The 15,840-nt window shown below is 35.8% G+C and overlaps 1 protein-coding gene across 5 annotated transcripts in view; it reads right to left on the bottom strand.

The window, feature by feature from the left end:
• LOC150103910 (uncharacterized) overlaps positions 1-15,840 on the bottom strand; it is a 589,709-nt gene that overhangs the window by 259,401 nt on the left and 314,468 nt on the right. For all 5 annotated transcript variants that reach the window (XM_090397176.1, XM_090397175.1, XM_090397178.1 and 2 more), the window contains exon 12: positions 3,256-3,552. In XM_090397176.1, coding sequence (XP_090253302.1) covers positions 3,256-3,552 — 297 coding nt within the window. The remainder of the gene's footprint in view (positions 1-3,255; positions 3,553-15,840) is intronic.

The following is a 15,840-nucleotide window of genomic DNA, read 5'->3' on the forward strand; positions in this document are numbered from 1 at the left end:
ACGATATTCATGCCGTAAGCGAGAAATTGTCACTATCAATCACTTCAAAACTTTGAGATAAAACTCACCATTGACCGTTTGGCCAGGGGTAATGAATTCTTTGTGGATAATGCCCTTGGAATCGTAGAAACAAATCAGCATTGTCTTTACTTTTGACTTCTCCAAGTGACTTTTTTTCGGATGCCCCTCTTCTGGTGGTCTCCACTCAGCACTCTGGTGCTTTGTTTCGGGCTCATACTCAAAACACCACGTTTTGTCACCAGTACATTTGTTTCAAGGAAGTTTGAGTCCTTACGGTTTTAATGAGATATTTGCAGTGTTCAATTCGATAAATTTTTTGGTCGTCAGTTAACTTGTGGGGAACAAATCGCGAATTCAATTTAGCCCAAACTCAAACTAAAAAAGTGCAAACTCTCAGTCAAAATGTTGCACACAGCTGATTTTGGAATCCCCAATTCATCTTCAATCAATCTCATGGACGATTTCGGGTTTTTTTTGAAGAAATCACGCACTTTTTGGGTGTTAACTTCACTCAGTCCAGTTTTTGGACAGCCCAGCTTTTTGTAGTCCTCAAGCATCTCACGACCACTTTGAAATTGCTTAAATCACTTGTAAACTTGAGTATGGGATAAGCATTCATCACCATATGCTTTTTGAAGCATTTGATAAGTTTTGGTAAAACTTTTGCCAAGTTTAACACAAAAGTCAATTGCAGCTCTCTGTTTGAAACTCATTTTCCGACCGTTCATCAAAACACACTGTCACTCTTGGCACTATAACTCATCTTCTAATGAAACAAATGTCATAAACAGTTGACACAACACTAATAAAGGTTGCTGCTTTCGACAGCAAAAAAAGATACAACAGGCGGCACCACTGGTTTCTTCTATTTTCAAAAAGTTCGGTATGCTTTTGTTTTGGTATGCTTTCTTGTTTTCTAGAACTGCATCTTTAACTTCTTCTATTCATGGTGTTCTTATTTTTCTATCCTTACAATTTCACCATTTATTATTTCAGCTACCTCCCTAGCTGAATCAATCAATGTCTTCTTCTTCAGAGCTTGCCACTAAGAATCCAGGGTTTGGTTCTTGTTTTCAAACTTCTTCAAATTTTCTTCAATAAAGTTTGTATAGTCAAGTCTAGAGTTTACTTGTAAAAGCTGCTTAAGTTTAATTCTTTTTAAAACTTTCTTACATAATGTTCTTTTCAATGTAATATCCATTTTTATCCTGCTTAGCACTAAGTAATTGTGTATCGTGACTTGTCTCATTTCTTGTGTCTTCTTTCCATGTGAACTTGTGCACATGTTGATGTTAGAACATGGTATTAAGAATGACTATTCCATGTCCTGGGTAGAAATTCAGCAAATACTTACCATTATTATTAGCTTTGGTCTTCTTTCCAAATTTTCCCAAAATGTTCTATTATGACTGGTGAGATTCAATTCACACTCTGCTCTTTAGATTTCCAACAAGGACCACTTTTTTCATTTTCTTTATGTCAGTGGTCCCTTCTAATGACTTAAAAAATTCTATCACTTTTCCCTTAGAAGAACCTTCTGTAGTGTTATAGACATAAATCAGTTTCACTGTCCATTGTTCATTTCCCTATATCACTCTACTTGAAACTGCCTTCCAATCAAGAAGTTATTTTTACATTTGGTGTTGAATGCTATCACTACTTCTTCATTTCTTTGATCATTATTGCCTGAATAACATCCTATACTTATAACATCTCACCTGTTTTTGTCTTCTCTGTCTCAGTAATGCCAATTATGTCCACATGGTACTTTTCCAATTCTTCTGCAAGTTTGATTTCCTTTCCATTAATTATTATTATTAGACACCTCCAGGGAGTCCTAAGACTCATCAAGGAAGGGCACCTACTCTACAACTCTCAGTCTCCACCACTCAACCTCATCCACAAACCGTCTCATCTACACCAATGCCATCTACTGACCACCATCACCACTATTATTTTACAGACAATCACAAACATCCATGCCCATGGCAGGATTTGAACCCACAGCCTTTTGGCTGGAAAGCAGATACACTAACCACTCGGCCAACCAGGCCAGCAAGCCCATCCTCATTCATTTAGTACCTAGTAGATAATTACTAATGGAGTACATCACGTGAAGGTTAGGATTAGACATTATGTCATTAATACTCTTTATGTTGATTGTTCTTCTGATGTTAGGTTTATTCTTCTAGAAGAAGAATAAACCTAACATGTTGAGTTGGACCGTGTTCCAGTAGCATTTTTCATTTTAAACCAACTGGTTTTAAACTGTGTGGTTGCACTGTTTCCCACAATGAAAACAGCAGGGGCTTTAACTGAGTGTTCCCACAACCAGCATGAAATCTCATTGTGTTGTACCATCATATGCATTTTTGGTTTAAAGTCAACTGAGAGTACAATTTGGTTGGCTAAGTTCCAAATTGCCAGCCCATCCTCATTCATTTAGTACCTAGTAGATAATTACTAATCGAGTACACCACGTGAAGGTTAGGATTGGACATTATGTCAGAACCACTGGTTAGTTCATTGCAATAATGAAAGGCAATGTCAAGATCTCCTCCCAGTTATTTGGCTTTGACCACTAAGTGACTGCCAGCTTAAGCTATACATTTCTAAATATATAATCTATATATCTAAACATACAGAGTAGCAAAATTAAACTACCATTATACAGGAAAGCAACTGGACAAAAGTCAATAAAATGCACCACAACCAAAATGTGGAATGAAGTTCCAGATGGTTTCATCCATCTGTCAGCCAAAATGAAGGGTATATACAGTGTGTCAGAATGTATTTTGTAGATGTAAATTAGAAGCACTATTTAATGAGTAATATAATTAATCATTTTAAAGAAATAGTATTTATTAATACTGTAATGTAGTTATTTATCAGTGCTTATTCATATTAAAAATTATGAGCTAATATAATGTTTTCAGATCATAAGTCATTGAAATTATTACTAAAGCATCTAATTCTATGAATTAATATATTATGTCAGTCACTGTTCTTGAATTCTTGGCATAATTTGAACAAGGCCTTTCTAACGGCCATTATTTTTGTTCTTCATGCCCACCATGAAAGCATTCAGAACAAAAATTTGTTGCAAGGATAATTTTCTAAGCAAAATTTTATTCTTAAAATATATACTGAAAATTTTTTCTTCCTCTCAAACATGTTACAGAGAAGAGAAAGAAAATCAATGAATATGGATATCAAAATGGTCTAAAAACTTACAGTATCCACAAGTTTTTCTTTTTGCAGTTGTTTCCTTAACATTTCATTCTCCTTCGTTAGAGAATTAAGGCTATCTTCTGTTTCTTCAAGTTTTAGATTAAGTACATATATTTCTTCTTTAAGATCTTGCTCATTGTCCATTTCTTCAATGCTTGTTAAACTGCAAGACAACTGAGCCAGTTGTGATTTTGATGGTGCCAGTACACAGGGAAGACTGTGATGCTTTTTAACAGATGAAGAGCATAATTTATCACTTGGTAACACACTTAAAGATTTAGATTGCTGAAACATTTCATACTAAAAGCAAAACATAACAAAAGAGTGATTAATAGCACAAATAAATTATAGCTTATAACTCAAATAATAAAAAAAAATTACACCATATAAAATTTTCACCAAAACCATAAATCATAATTACTACAGTATACATAAACACTTATCTGATCTTCATTTAATAAGCAAACCATTTTTATCAAAAAATATATCATAATGTTACCAAACATGAAATGCCCATACCACACTGCATTAAACATGCATAGCAATAATAATCATCACCTTAAAATTAGATGGTTATAATTATGATAACTAATATTTAAGGAATTGACAGCGTATACTAGAAATATAAATTAAATAAACTTTAATAAATACGTTCCGATATTTCGGCGAACGTCACGTTGCCATCTTCTTGGGAACTTATTACAAAGACACGTGCACACAAGTACTACATCACAGCAAATGAGAACTGAAGCTAGGAAGCTAACGTTTTCCTAAAGTCCTGGTGGTGCCCCCTGGCAGGCTATATTGGTGGTTCTTGGCCTTTGGGCTGAAGTTCTTCTGATAATTGTTTCCCAAATTTGAGGCAGTCTTATGCATCCAAATTTGTTGAGGTTTGGCATGTTCCTAAGGGCCGAGGCTGATTCCATGAATAGTCTTTCATACTTGAACTTGCTGCGGTGTATAATTGTGGCTTTCTTCCATCTTATTCTGTGGCGAGTATCCAGAGCGTGGTCTGCAAGCCCAGAGTGGCTGTACTGGTGAAATCGGATGTAATCCTTGTGTTCTGAGATTCTGATATTTGCTGTCCTGCCTGTTTGGCCAAAGTAAGACAATTTACAGCTGCAAGGGACCTGGTATACACCAGGTAGGTCTAGGGGGAGTGGTTGGTCTTTAGTGGAGCGGATAAGGGATGCCAATTTTCTATGTGGTCTATAACAAGTGGTTAAGTCGTGTTTTCTTAAGATTTTGTTGATTTTTTCTGAGGTGCCTCGGATGTAGGGAATGGTGATGGATTTAGAGTAATCTTTTTTGTGACGGGGAGGGGGTGGTGGGTTGTGGATCACTGGGTTAAGTATTCTCTGGATTTTTTTTTTTTTTTTTTTTTTTTGGGGGGGGGGGTAGCCATTGGCTGAGAAATTGTCATGGATGTGATTTAGTTCAGTGGTTAGGGCTTGATCGCTCCACTAAAGACCAACCACTGAAGATGACACTTTTTCAGCCAATGGCTACCCCCCCCAAAAAAAATTCAGAGAATACTTAACCCAGTGATCCACAACCCACCACCCCCTCCCCTTCACAAAAAAGATTACTCTAAATCCATCACCATTCCCTACATCCGAGGCACCTCAGAAAAAATCAACAAAATCTTAAGAAAACATGACTTAACCACTTGTTATAGACCACATAGAAAATTGGCATCCCTTATCCGCTCCACTAAAGACCAACCACTCCCCCTAGACCTACCTGGTGTATACCAGGTCCCTTGCAGCTGTAAATTGTCTTACTTTGGCCAAACAGGCAGGACAGCAAATATCAGAATCTCAGAACACAAGGATTACATCCGATTTCACCAGTACAGCCACTCTGGGCTTGCAGACCACGCTCTGGATACTCGCCACAGAATAAGATGGAAGAAAGCCACAGTCATACACCACAGCAAGTTCAAGTATGAAAGACTATTCATGGAATCAGCCTCAGCCCTTAGGAACATGCCAAACCTCAACAAATTTGGATGCATGAGACTGCCCCAAATTTGGGAAACAATTATCAGAAGAACTTCAGCCCAAAGGCCAAGAACTACCAATATAGCCCGCCAGGGGGCACCATCAGGACTTTAGGAAACGCTAGCTTCCTAGCTTCAGTCTCATTTGCTGTTATTAGTACTTGTGTGCACGTGTCTTTTAGTAAGTTCCCAAGAAGATGGCAACGTGACGTTCGCCGAAATATCGGAAAGTATATATTAAAGTTTATTTAATTTATATTTCTAGTATACGCTGTCAATTCCTTAAATATTAGTTATCATGTTTAAACAGCGTATAAGCCTCTCAACAAGGTTATAATTATGCCAAAGCAAATGAGGCTATACAGTAAGTTATGTTAATTATGTGCATCCTCTATCCCATGAGTTGGCAAACTTTACTGAGAAGGGCTGGATGGTAAATATTATAGGTTTATTATAGGAAGATAAGTTATTTAAACATCACTAGATTTTTCAATTAAAGAAACAGAGTGTACAGTCATTGGACAAAATTATGGATAGGATGTGAGGTCAGTGAGAAAATACTGTGCTTGGGGATATTACACAGTTAGTGAAGAAATATGAAAAAAGTAAACTATCCAACAAGACATACTGAGCAAGAAAATTGGTAATCCAATCGCAAAGAGCAGATGGTAGATCACACTCTGAAAATCAGGTAAGTCATTGTACCAGATTTGGTACGATGCTCATGAGTTACCAAAATAGCTTTGAATACAGAAATGGTTGACGTTCAAGATTAATTGGTGAGCTTCAGGTGGTGGTGAAGTTGACCAATAATTACTTTCTTCATTATTTTTGATCCTCTGAAAAACTGCTTTGAAAAATTGAAATAGCCAGTGAGTGATGGAATAGTGAGAATGAAAACCTAAATACAGTGAGTAGAAGGATTCAATTTGATAAGATTTACTAATAGGTAATGAGAATATTAAATATCCATCACTTAAAAACCAAATAATAAAAGCTATGTGTTGAGGTGGTCTGCAAAGATAGAAAAATGAGAATGGTGAACTGAAGAAGTTAAAAAGGCAGTGAAGGAAAAGAAGAAATACTGAAGGTTCCTGGCAAGTAAATCAGCTTGTGTTCTTTAAGAATACAAAGAAAATGTAAGAAAGCAAAACACTGTGTAAAACTAGCTAAACAAAGTCCTGGGAAGAATTTGGTAAGACCACAGAAAACAAATATCAGGAAGGTGGCAAAATATTCTGGAAGCTATTGAAAAGGCTTAGAAACGGAGAAAAGAAAAGAGTACTGTAAAAGGAATGAGAGATTATAAATGCAACATAATTGCCAGCCTGGTTGGCCGAGTAATTAGTGTATCCACTCATCAGCCAAAAGGCTGTGGGGTTCGAATCCCACCATGGGCATGGATATTTCTGATTGTCTTTGAAAATAATAGTGGTGGTGGTCGGTGGTAGATAGTGTTGGTGTAGATGATGATTGTAATTGAGGAGGGTTGTAGTTGGTGGATTGAGTGGAGACGGAGAGTTGTGGAGTAGGTGCCCTCCCTCGATGAGTCTTTGGACTCCCTGGAGGTGTCATGTAATAATAATAATAATGAAATAAAACATGAAGATAAAGATATTCTTGATGTCTGAATAATTACTTTGAAAGATTGCTAAATGAAACAAGCAGTGATGGTATGATGGTAAAAACACTCAACAGGAATGCAATCAGATATACACTACTTGGAAAGAAGTCAATGGACACCATAGTGCGAGAAACAAACAGCCATGGGGTACACCTTAATAAGATGTAGGAACTCCTTTCACTGCGATGACAGCAGCAATCCTACAGGGCATACTTTCTACAAGCTTATGATAGTATTCAATTGGAATTTTTAACCATTCTTCCTGTAGGTATGTAATGAGGTCCTGGACTGTTATGTAAGCGGACAACTCTTGACTTCACCTAATGCTCCGCTTACATAACAGTCCAGGACCTCATTTTTTAAGGCTCTTTAAAGGCTAGTCAAGTGTGGTGACATTCATGTCCACAAACCATGCAGTTATAGCAGCAACCTTATGACATGGTGAATTGTCTAGCTAGAAGAAACAATGGTCAGGTCCACCACAAAGTCCAGAATGTTCAGATACCTCTCGAAGTTCAATGTTCGTGGCACCACAGAGGTCGGGGCCAAACAAGGTCTATACCATAACACTGCTACTACCAAATTTCAGTTAGGGTTATGCATTCTGGTAAGAGATGTTCCCTGGGTATCTGCCACACACAGAGGTACATCTGCTCAATAGAGGGTGTAGCGTGATTTGTCTCTCCATAACACAGCTTGCCAAGCTTCCACATCCCACCATACACACCGTTTGTACCACTGAAGATGACGCTACTTGTTGGTTTGCATAATGTGGGGCTTGCATATTGCAGTCCTACCATTAAACCCATGTTGTGAGCCTTGGTTCCGAATGCTTTTGTGCAGATTTGTGTTCCAGTGTTAGAATTCTGCATTCAGCATGTTGGTCAATGAATGCTGGTTTTTATATATTATCCTTCATAGCACCCTACAGTCACATTCAGTGAGTGTGGTCGGTCATCCACTGCAGGTAACACTTGCAGTTAACTCCATGAGCTTCCATCTCAGTATAGTATCACTGACTGTTGACCTGGGATGGCCCAATTTACCAAACAGATAAGCCTGTGACATGGCATTCCATCACAACATCTGTTTCAAACTCCATCAGTCACCTTCTCACAGCTATTTTACCCAGACACAGTTGCACTGACTTGGGAGCATCATATTCCTTCAATTTATACCGGCTACAAACATGTGACTCGTCACATGGCATGATGCACCTTGCACATGGGGGGGGGGGGTTCTTTGCCTTCTTTCAAAGCAGTGTACAACATATACTTGAAATGGAAAAGCCCATCAAACGTTTAAAATATGGAAAGACAGCAGGACCAGATGATATTTGACCTGAAATGGTCAAATATAGAAGTATAACCGTTTTTCAATGGCAGCACTGCATAATTCAGAAAGCCTGGTCAGAGGATCAAATTCTAGATGACTGAAGTAGAGCTCTCATAGTACTCATCTATAAAAAGAGAAATAAAACTGAATGTGAGAATTACAGAGGTAATTTGCTACTGAGTTTTCCTGGTAAGATTTATGCCAGCATATTTGAGAAACAACTAAGAAAAATTGTGGCTGGGAAACTTGAAGAACAAGATGAATTCAGGCTAAATAGAGGTTGTCAGGATCAGATATTCACTTTTAGGGTAAATAGCTGGGAATATAACATGGATTTAAATTTTTTAATATTTAAGTTCTTCAGTTTTTTAATACTTTAATATTTAAGGTATTTAAGTTTTGTATCTCTGGAAAAGGCATATGATAAGGTTCCAAGAGGAAAGTTGTTCAAAACACTACAGTTATATGGTGTAAATGGGACATTATATCAAGCAATACTTAGTCTTAAGTCAGCTGCTAGAATTGAAGAAATAAGGAAGATGGTTTGGGGCATGGGAAAAGAGGGGAAACCATAGCAGTCCCATCTACCTATTTGTATATTTTTTTCTTTCCATAGGAAATAACCTGCATATACAGTTGACCCTTGAACAACACAGGGGTTAGAGGTGCCAATCCCCCCCCCCCCACACACACACACACATTGTTCAAAAATTCGCATATAACTTTTGACTCCCCAAAAACTTAACCAATAGCCTTACCGATAACATAAACAGCCAATTAACACATAATTTATATGTATGTATATATTCTATATTCTTACAATAAAGTTAGCTAGAGAAAAGAAAATGTTATTAAAGAAAATCATAAGTGAAAATACATTTACAGTACTATACTGTATTTATCGATACAGTAAGTTTACGTCGTCTGTTTACAAGATGAATCATATATCTGTTAATAGCTACATCAATATAGTCTTATATGATACAAAACACTGTACATGTTATAGGTATTGCTAACACTAAACATCAAAAATGAAAAGATAAAGTGATAAAGAAATTATTCACATTTACTGGTATAACTATTCATGCACTTATAACAAAACAGCAGCAATGATTGCTTTATGGTAGCCTACTGTAATCAATATGATTGCTTCATGGTAGCTTAGCCTATACACTAATGAATAAATTACAAAATTATTTTTATTCTAATTAATTAAATTTAACTAATTAATTAATAACAGTTAATTTTATGTAATGATGATTTAATATTGCATCTTTACTTTTGTTTACATTTCACTCAACTGCAAATGGCACCATGAACGGTCTGTAAGTGTTCGTGTGCATATGATTTGATAAATCTTAACATTTTATAATAGATCTGTGTATATTTTATGGTAGTAAATGATAAAATATATACTAGTATCTACATATTTTTCATGAATTCATGACATACTTAACTCTTTCTTAATTTTTTTTTTTGATATTTCTAGGTTATGCAGTTCATCTGCAAGTTTTTCAAATTGTCATAAATCTCCAAAAATTTTAACAGCATATTTATTGAAAAAAAAAAATCTGCACATAAGTGGCTTCATGCAGTCCGATCCCACATTGTTCAAGGGTCAACTGTATAGTGAATTTGAATAATTATGTCGGGGGGGGGGGGGGGGGGGGGGATGTGGCTTAGCACAGTTAAGGGTATCTGTGAAAGATATACATTAGTGAAAAGTGAGCTGATATTGAAACTTACCATGATGTTAGAATCTGTCTGAAGATTTTCTATTAATGTTTTAAAGTGCAAGAAGTTTTTAATAGATGAGGGAGAGTTCCTAAGCTAACTTAGTTTAGTGCTGTGTGCCTGTCTCAGATATCATTGTGTTCTGATGATGCTAGATATATAGCCAGTGAAATATTAGTAAGTTTAATAATTTTTTTACCTCTTGGTGTTGTTCATGCTTAATGGTATTATGCATCCTGAATGGAGAACAAGAGTAAAACATTTCAGCTATTCAGACACAATTTTCAGTGAAGATGGTAAATTAAATATGAAAATATCAAACAGAATTAGTCATGCTGGTATAGTAGAAAGTCAAGAGTATAAATTTATATGAAATAAGAAAGAAATTAATCAAAAACTAAATTAGCTGGATTTTAATTTTACCAATTTCAACTTATGGATCAGACCTGGGTTAGAAATAAAACACTCATCCAAAGACTGGAAACTAGATATAAGTTGTGAGAAAGATTAGAGAAGTGAACAGATGGCATCAATGGTAATATCATATTAAAAACGAGGATATTAGGAAAGACCTTGCCATTGTTATCATTCAGGAATGTATTAGCAGGGATAACACATTCTGGAATGGTAACTTAAACAAAATGGAAGAGGAAAGATTAATAAAAACAAGCGCTGTTTGCCAGGCTGGCAGGAGAAAGACTGGAAGGAAGATTCCAAGATCTTGGTGGATTAATACAATAAAAAGTGCCTTAGAAGTGCAGTTTCTGTCTATCTATAGTTTCCTTCCCGCCATGTCATCTCTCTCTCACCTAGATAGCACTATTATAACTTCACTGTCATCACCTGCCTAACAACACTGTGTGAGCCATAACTTTCATCAATCTCCCTTCTTTATTCCTAGAATCCTCTAGTCTCACTTCCAGAGACTTAATATATATAAAAAAAAAAAAATGGAAGACACAGATTGAGATCAAAGGATGGATTACTCCATCTTTCCATCTCAATCTAACCCTCCTCCACCCCTTCTGGACTTATAATGAACATTTTAACCCCTCCTATTATCAGAAACAAGCATAACAAATTCAGACGAATTTAATTGATCCTTGTACTTGATAATTTCTAGTTCATTTTTGTAGAGTTCATGGTTATTTCTTTTTGTCCACACATCATTCTCTTGTACTACACCAAATATGCATTTGAGAACCTTTCTTTCAAATAAACAGTGATCTTTCATGTCTTTGATAATACTCAAGTTTCAGAGGCATATGTTAATACTGATCTTATAAGTACTTTATACATCATCATTTATTTTCATGAGATTGAATGTGAGTAAGTGTTTCCTGCATCCATTTGCAGAATGAACACATTTTGGATCACAACACTGATGCAATTTTTACAGTTTATCTCTGTTCCAAGTAAGTAAAATTATGTACAATTTCAAATTTATAGGACCTGATTTGTATTTGAGAAGGGCCATTGCCACAAACTTTCCTAGTTACTGGTATATATTCTGTTTTTTTTTTCTTGGTTCATCTTTGCTACCTTTTGCAAACTAATAAAAGTTTCATTACTTTATTACTAAAGATAATCTCCTGGCATCAATTCCTCTCTCTTCTAACTCCTGAACAGATGCCAAAGGCAAATCAACTGTAAATGTACTTGGAACATTGCACCACATGCCTGTTGAGGCCTCTGCCAGAAAAGCATCATGAAAAATCGTGTTCAACCATGATTCCAAAAAAGGCTTGGGTCTTGATGGTATCCTGTCCATTTTGCTCAAGAGATGAGTTCCTGAACAAGTATTTGTCCTTTACCATCTCTATACTATACTGCATTCAGTTGGCACCCACTTAATAGCATAGCAATAAGCATATATTTAGCCAATACCAAATAAGATAACTGTGTGCCAACAATCAGCCAAACAATTGCCTCTCGCATCTTGCTGCTATTAAATGTAATGTAAAGGGTTATCAACAATCAACTTTTGCAACACAGAGAGCTGTTAACTAATTGGTGACTAGCAGATCCTTTTGTCTACATTGCCTATCTCTGGATATGTGGCATGAAAGGGTTCAGAGAAACCTGTGTTGTTGTATTTGACATTTTCAAGGCATTTGCTAGGACAAGGTTTCCCAAATGGTGTTCCGTGAGAAGTTCTCCTGGAATTTGTAATTTTAGTTTTCTAAGCATTTTTCATTAATAAATATTTTATAGTGGAAATATTCTGAGGAGAATAATATTCGAGAATATGTCGAAAAGCTCACACCCAGAACGCCTAATAACATCTGTGTAGCAAATGTTAGTGACCAAGCCGTGTATTTTTAAACTTAGAAGTATTCATGAATTATCGTTAATTTTCACACATCGAAACCTTTCAACATTTGGGAAAGGGAATACTGCTGTTTATGACTGGTCATAAAAATTGCCTGCAAGCCAATTATAATAAAGGGCGGCGTATCCTCTGTTTCTCAAAACTGAAGGAAATGACATCTGTGTAGCAAATGTCAGTGACCAAGTGGCATATTTTTAAACATGGAAACATTCATGAATTATTGTTAATTTTCACACATCGAAACCTTTCAACATTTGGGAAAGGAAATACCGCTGTTTATAACCGATCATAAAAATTGCCTGCAAGCTGATTGCAACAATGGGCGGCATATCCTCTGTTCCTCAAAACTGAATGAAATAACGTGTTGCAAATGTTAGTGACCAATCAGAAAGAAGTATAAAGAAAATTTTTCCACTGAAATTGAAGATCAAGATAGTCTGTATCTGTTTCTCAAATCTAGTAATACTGAATACTTTATTCGCAAGTTCGTATTGTAGAATGAAAGTGCCTGTTTCGTAACTGTAGTGCAGTGATTTTTTAAAAGTAATAGGTAAAAGTAACAGATTTAAATTTTAATATGAATAAGAGACAAGGGATTTTGTTTAATTTTGGTGTTAAGAAATCTCTTATTGAAGGTGTTTGTGACACAACAGATAGTGATTCATCCATCTTCAGCTTACAGAGTGATCTCCAGGATGTACAAAAGGAGGGGAAAACTACCAGCACACAGGAGAAAACGTCTGCATTCACTCATAAGTACTTATAATAATGTTATAAATTTTTGGTGATCAGAATGGGATATGTCAATGAAAATCAGTACAAATTAATTTAATGATGTTGGCCAGAGGAAACTACAATATGCTACAAGATTTCATTAATGATTGATAACTGATTTAAATGTAATTTTATATTTGTCAACATGTCGCACCATATACATAAGTGTACTAATACTCTTTATGATTATGCCATAATTGATTATTAATTTTATAATGTATCAATAATTAATTATTAATACATTACAAAATAACAAAGGTGTTCCGTGAAAATTTCAGGATTTGTGAAGTGTTCCATCGTAGGAAAAACTTGGGAAATGCTGTGCTAGGGTATGGCACCACAAGTTTCTCAGCAAACTGCCATCTTATGGTCTACCTTCCAGCATTTTTAATTGGATCAAAATATTCTCTCGGTCATTCAGTGCATTCTCTCTCTTTAAATTTTCCCACAAATACAGGTGTTCCTCAGGGCTTTTTATTTCACCCATTCTCTTTCTCATATATCAGATTTCTCTCACTGACCTCAAACCTCATCCATAGTGTTGGTACTGATAACACAGTCCACTTCTCTCATCTGATAAACCTTGCAATGTTCAAATGCATTAAGCATCAAGGTCATCTAAAACCAGTACCTTAAACACTGATATCTCAAATCATCCTTCAATGAGGTTATTCGTCCATGTCAATCACCTTCAGTGCTTTCATACACAGTTTGTCTTTTTTACTTGCAAAAAAGCATCAATAGAACTGGTTCTTCTTCTTCTTCTTACCTTTCATAATGCTTAACATAATCAAGATCAGGTTTCTCTTCTTGGACTGACACTTATTCTTAGCCTTTCCTGACAGAAAAACATATTAGTTTGGTATTCTCAGATTTCAAAAAACTTGGTAAATTTAGTTTAATCCTTTATCCAAGTGTAAGCAAACAAAGCTTGTGCCTGAAGTAACTTCAGGACCGAGGCAACTCATGGTAAAGGTGGACTAAGCTCTCCAAGTCTAACCAAGTAAAAAAAAAAAAACTTCCAACATCTTTCTCTAAATCCAGAGTAAATAAGGTGAGACACCTTTTGGCAACTGGTATAGGTAAATATGACTTCTCCATTGCTTCCACCTTAGTATTACCACCTCTGGGTCTGGCTCCCACTGACGAAAACTCAATAAAGGTAAAAACCGGTCTGGGTAGTGGCTCTTCCCTTAATGCATAGCATTAAGAGAAGGGCCACTGTCTGCAAGGAGATGTACATTGCATTATGGGAGATACTAAGACAAATAGTGATGAGAGCTTGGTCTCCACCTTTACCACAAGTTGCCTCAGTCCTGAAGTTACTTCAGGACTGAGGCAACTCGTGTTTAATCCTTTATCCAAGTGTAAGCAAACTTTGTTTGCTTACACTTGGATAAAGGATTAAACTAAATTTATTATAGTCTAACCAAGTGGAGAAAAACTTCCAACATCTTTCTCCAGAGTAATTTAATAATAAGTTGAGACACCTTTTGGCAACTCATTTGGTAAATATGACTTCTCTATTGCTTTCACCTTAGCATCACTACCTCTGGGCCTGGCTCCCACTGATGAGACCTCAATAAAGGTCAAAACTGGTTGGAAGCTTGGGTGATGAATGACAATGCTTTAGTAAAGTTGTAACTGAGGCTCGGCTGTTTCTGTTACCCCTTAGATGACATATGAGCAAATGAGCGGCTCAGCTCGGTAGTAGGGTGAGACTGCCACAGGGTAGAGCCAACGCTGAGAGTTCTTCTCAGTAGCAGGGTGAGCCTGTTACTGAGAAACCTATACACATATCCTTCCCACATGACAAAAATTGAACTCAGGTCGTTTCCCATCGAAAGGTAAGCATGCAATACAGATGTGCTTAAAAAATTCACTATAAACTTAATTATATAGTGCTATCAGAGTATGCTGTACAACACACAATTGTACATATTAGGAATTGATGTTGATTTGGATTTCATCTGTGCAAAGCAAAACATACACATTTTGCAAAGTTAATAGTGGCATTAATAACAACGAGAACTTTACAGTAATATTCTAAAACTCCTGTTTCAGAATTATACACATTTATATAAATACCACCAACTAAAAATGGTTTTAAACCTATTGTATATTGAGTACAACAGGTGGACTAAAGGTTAAGAAATCCAGTTTACCCACCTGTAGAGATAAACAAGGTAGTTTTCAAGTCATTTCAGGATCTAATGGTAAGAAATGAGTGATGAAAACCATGTACTACCTACATTTCTACAAACATTCATGTCACAGTGAGATTCAAATACACTGATTTGAAAGTGTTGATACTAACTATTCATTCATTAAACCAAGTAAGCAACATGAACAACATACCAAGAGTTTCATTTTAATAAACTTGAATATATTATTTTTATGATGATTTTCTAAATAAACTATCGCAAAATGATATGTGCAGAAATATATAACTGGATCTGAGCTCAAATATCCTTTAACAGTTTGAAAATTAAGAATTATATTAATAAAACATTTTGGGTATAAAAGACAATATGCTATCTTTCTTTTCATTCATTCAAATTAAATACTATATACATAAGATATACCAGTAGAACCAAACAGTGATGAAGGAGCAAGTTGACAGTCACCTAGAAGGTGTTTATGTGACTCCTACAAACAAAGGGTTGGGAACCTATCATATATTAGTACCATGGATGGGCTAACATATTTTTATTTCAATTTTTTTTAAAGTTTATATATATATATATATATATATATATATATGTAGAAAGTATTTTACCTTGGGTA

The sequence above is a fragment of the Typopeltis vanoorti genome, chromosome 8 (genome assembly GCF_054136105.1).
Source record: "Typopeltis vanoorti isolate ZY-2024b chromosome 8, IOZ_Tvanoo_1.0, whole genome shotgun sequence".
In the NCBI taxonomy this organism is placed as follows: Eukaryota; Metazoa; Arthropoda; class Arachnida; order Uropygi; family Thelyphonidae; genus Typopeltis; species Typopeltis vanoorti.